The sequence below is a fragment of the Globicephala melas genome, chromosome 18 (genome assembly GCF_963455315.2).
Source record: "Globicephala melas chromosome 18, mGloMel1.2, whole genome shotgun sequence".
NCBI classification, from domain to species: domain Eukaryota; kingdom Metazoa; phylum Chordata; class Mammalia; order Artiodactyla; family Delphinidae; genus Globicephala; species Globicephala melas.
Window position 1 is genome coordinate 643,880 of NC_083331.1, and position 4,793 is coordinate 648,672.

At 54.7% G+C, this 4,793-nt stretch overlaps 1 protein-coding gene across 1 annotated transcript; it reads right to left on the bottom strand.

Annotated features, from left to right (window-relative positions):
- Positions 1-3,186: 3,186 nt before the first annotated feature.
- GJA3 (gap junction protein alpha 3) lies at positions 3,187-4,419 on the bottom strand. Its single transcript, XM_030882746.2, has one exon. It carries the CDS (start codon positions 4,417-4,419, stop codon positions 3,187-3,189), a length of 1,233 nt encoding a protein of 410 aa, XP_030738606.1.
- Positions 4,420-4,793: the final 374 nt, after the last annotated feature.

The following is a 4,793-nucleotide window of genomic DNA, read 5'->3' on the forward strand; positions in this document are numbered from 1 at the left end:
CTAAAGAATTAAAGAAAGTGTTAATAGGGGAAAAAAAAGCCTAAAGAGAAAAGAGACCTAAATCTCATCAGGTTAATTTTTGTAAAGGATGTTTGAATTGTCTTCACAGTTCTTATTCTAGGTGTTCTCGTACAAGAAACCTATGATCTAGCCACTTATTTAAAGATCAAAGAAGCTGGGCTATATCGGAAATCGTCTGGTTGGCTCTTCTCGCCTTTCTCTTTTCTTTTTAAACTTAAGGTACCTTTTTTGTTAATTTCATGGGGAAAAACAACTCAGTAAAATAAAGTTTAAAAAAGGGAAAGTGAGTGATGATGTATGAAGTGTTTTAGGATTTTAAACACTGGATTTGGGCACTGTGAATGTAGTAATACTTGACACTTTGTAAACACTATAGGTTGTGCAGTGCCAGCCGGATGACCGGGCTTCCAAAAACAGGAGTGGAAGAATATAATTGTCTTGTACGCTGTGGATTAAAGAAACAGAGTGTGTAAATGTAATAGGTATGGCATTTCAGTTTAAAAATAAGCTTAGGGATTTAAAAAATTTCTATTAAATTGGGAGAAAAATAGTTTCAGTGAAATTTCCAAATATTAACAAGTCAGAAGAAATACATCTGGAATCTTGACCACAGGGGCGATGGTTTCTGTTTTTAACACACATATTAGTGCTAAAAGTGATTGAATAGAGGCAACCGTTTCCCTGGCCATGTCCCTGTGAGGGAGGAGGACCCTGGCCTTCAGGGCCACGGACGCCCCAAATAGCAACATAATGTGAGACATGCTTTCATTTTTTACACGAACTGAAATCAAAACACTAACCTGAAGAAATACCACAGGCACCGTGGAATTGCGAAATTTTGCTTCTTTATCAATTAGTGGTTTTCAAGTAGGAGCATCTAATTTTACCCTCCCGACCCGGCACCGAGCGGCCCTACTAGACTATAGACCAAACTGGCACCTTCACCAACACGCAGGGAATAAAGTCCACATTTAAAGTGTAGAAACGAACTACAGTTACAGTTCTCGCTTCCATCTCCAGCCCCACTCAGAATCACACCGTGGGTCACGATTGCACCTGACATGTGTCCTGGTGGAACCTGGGGTACTGAGAACATTCACAGCCACCCAGTGAGCTGTCCTTTCACCGTCTGGTCACTGCGACAGCGGCTGAAGCTTTTTTATCAGAAAGCTTTTCAAATTGGGATTTTCTAGTGGCCCTTTTCGCCCAGGAAAACTCAGCCCCACAGCCGGGGGCCTGAGGCATCCCCTGTGGGTGAGGAATTACCTTCTCTCCTGTGCACCAGCCTGGGGAGATGGAGAAAATAGCCACTTGGAGAAGTCTCTCCATCAGTCTGCTGGGAAAGCCTTTAATTTCCAAGCCGGCGGTCACCAGCCAGCTGCACACAGTCATCTTTTCATCAGATTGTCAGTGGGTCGCTCTTTACGATATAAGACACAGTCTGGGCTTCCCTCTGGTGCACTGGTTAAGAATCCGCCTGCCAATGCAGGGGACACGGGTTCGAGCCCTGGTCCGAGAAGATCCCACATGCCGCGGAGCAACTAAGCCCGGGCACCACAACTACTGGGCCTGTGCTCTAGAGCCCGCGAGCCACAACTACTGAAGCCCACACGCCTAGAGCCCATGCTCCACAGCAAGAGAAGCCACCGAGATGAGAAGCCCGCGCACCGCAACGAAGAGTGGCCCCCTCTCGCCGCAACTAGACAAAGCCCACGTGCAGCAATGAAGACCCAACGCAGCCAAAAATAAATAAAAAATTAAAAAGAAAAAACACAACAGTCTGCTGTGGAGTCTGGCCCCAAATACATCATCAGGAAGTTACAGTAATTCACAAAAAGATGAATCAGGTGGGGCAGGGTGCAGTTTTGTGGGACAAGAACTGACCAGCCGCAGAGGAGGTAGGATGTGAGGTGTGACAAGGCCCAGGCTCAACATCACCAGTGTCCACTGGCTTGTACACAAACAGCGACGGGACCCCTGTGTCATCTTCCAGCCTCCCCGGTCAGCACAGGATCCGTGTAGACGCCAAACGGGGCCCTCGTCCCAACCAGCACATGCACTCACGCGGGCAGGAGACCCCGACAATGTCACTCATGCTTAGAAAGCAAAGAGGCTACCCACAAAGAATGGTTAGGAAACTGGAAGAGTTTTATTTTGTACTGTTAAAAAATGTAGGTCGTGGATTCATCTGTATAAATAATTTTTCTGGCAACAGTAGTTAACTTTTAACCTCCCGTTCAAAAACTTCACAACTTCAAGCGTTTGAAATGCACTTAAAGATTTCCCCTGCTTTTGTTTTCTATGGTCCATTTTCATATTAATTAGCCGACTCATAAAGTCAAAGAATTTCTTTCAAAATAAAGTTCAAATCTCTACTAGTATGTAATGGGACACATTTGCATTCTCTTGGTCAGTATCCATTTTAATACTTTTATTTTCTTTCATTTTTTTCCTGAAAGATAGAAAGTGGGGGAAATAGGCTTACCTGTACGATTCAGATCAAAGCACAAAATGTCATTTAAAAAATAAATACCTAAGGCATACCGGCCACACTTTTACTCAGTTTCCTCGGCTGTTCAGACTTATCTCAAGGGTCTGCTCTCCCCCCGCCGCGGCTCTGCCTCTGATGGGCGGCTGCTTCCTGTCACTTGTCATGAAGTGTGTGGCTTGATATCCTGGGCTTCACATGCCGGTTCAGAAACTCAGTGACGCTACATGGACTTGCTCAAAATCTTTTTTTAGTGCGGTTTGGCAAATATCCCAAATGAAATTCAACTCTAAGTTAAAGTCTCACACAGAGATAAGGCTAAGAGCATCTAGACTTGCTGGGCCGTCCAGAGGCTCCGGGGCGGGGATGGGGGCGTAGGAAAGGAAAACCGAATTGCCTGCCACAGACACCCCTGCTTTCCCACCACAGAACAGCGCCCCGCGGAGACCGCAGCACCTGCGGAGGCGGCCGGGCTGCTGGGCGCGGGGGCTGCTGGGAGAATCTCTGGCGGCCCCGCCCCTGCGCCCCCTCCCTGCCTCGGACGCGCTCCCCACTACCTCCCAGCGTTAGGAACAGCAAGCACTGACACACGAGCCCGACCCTCGCTCGCCCCCTCCTCCCACCTCCAGGCTCCACCGCCGGTGTGAGCCCCCTGGGTCTTGGATGCTAGGCCACCGCTAGATGGCCAAGTCACTGGCCCTGGCCCGGCCGCCGCTGGACTTACTGGCCTTGCTGGACCGGCCGGGGTCTGCGGGGAGCTCGGGGGGCGCGTGCAGCTCCACGGCAGTCACCGCCCCCTCCCCGTCGCTGTCGCCCGAGCTCCCCGCCCCGCCCTCCGGAGGGGGCTGCTGGGGGCCGGCCGGGGGCTTCGGGGCTGCGGGCGCGGACAACGGCGGGGAGGCCTTCCCGGCAGAAGTCTGCTGCTCGGCCTCCCGGCCGGCCCAGTTCGGCGCCGTCGCGAGCAGGTGCTGGTGGCCGCCGGGGGAGCCGACCGGGTGGCCCTTGCCGGGGGTCCCGGGCAGGGCTGCCGGCGGAGGGGGCTCGGGGTAGCCTGGGGCCGACGCCTGCCCCAGGGAAGAGGCCGAGGGCGCGTAGGAGGGCGGGAACCCGATGGTGAGGGCGGGTGGGTTGGAGTGGGAGGGCAGCAGGAGGGGCCGCTCACACGCAGGCTTTGCGGCCCTCACGCTGGAGCCGGGAGTGTCCGGGCGGTAAGGGTCGGTCATGCCCTGTTTCAGCTTCTTCCAGCCCAGGTGGTAGATCTCCAGCATGTTGAGCAAGAGGGACACACAGGCCACGGCCAGCATGAAGAGGATGAAGATGGTCTTCTCCGTGGGCCGCGAGATGAAGCAGTCCACCGTGTTCGGGCAGGGCCACCGGTCACAGCGGTACAGCGGCTTCAGCTGGAAGCCGTACAGGAAGTACTGCCCGGCGATGAAGCCCACCTCGAACAGCGTCTTGAAGATGATGTTGAAGACGTAGGTGCGGAGCAGGGCGCCGGCCAGGCGGACCTTGCCCCGGTCGTCGCGCACCGGGGGCCTGTCCTGCCCGAGGGGCGGGCCGTCGGCCTTCAGCCGCTCTTCCTCCCGCTCCTTCCTCTTCTCCTCCATGCGCACCAGGTGCAGCACGTGGCCCAGGTAGATGAGGGTGGGCGTGGACACGAAGATGATCTGCAGCACCCAGAAGCGCACGTGCGAGATGGGGAAGGCGCGGTCGTAGCACACGTTCTCGCAGCCCGGCTGCTGCGTGTTGCACGTGAAGTCCGACTGCTCGTCCCCCCACACCTCCTCGGCCGCGGCCCCCAGCACCAGGATCCTGAAGATGAACAGCACGGTCAGCCAGACCTTGCCGACCACGGTGGAGTGCTCCTGGGCGTTCTCTAGGAGTCTCCCCAGGAAGCTCCAGTCGCCCATCGCTTCGGATGGCTAACCTGCAAGGGAACAGGCTCGTTACTAGGCAGGCTCGCCAGGTGAGCTGAGGGTGCAGCCCCGGGCAGCCCTGGGCCCCGAGGGCCGTCGGAATTTGCTGTCATGGGGAGCCGTGCTCCTGCCGACCAGCGGGAACTCTCCACGGGAAGGTGTGTGCGTGTACGTGCGCGCACAGGTGTGTGTAGCAGGCACGTGCATGCATATCTCCCGGCTGTCCACCGAGCAGGGTTTGGTGGCCGTCCACAGCACGTGTGGCCCTGAGCGGGCGGCAGTTACACGGCACAGGGGCCAGCGTGAGGGAGACGACCGCAGGCTGCTAACGCTCTCACTTCAGAGCCGAGGACACTGGGAAAGGTGCC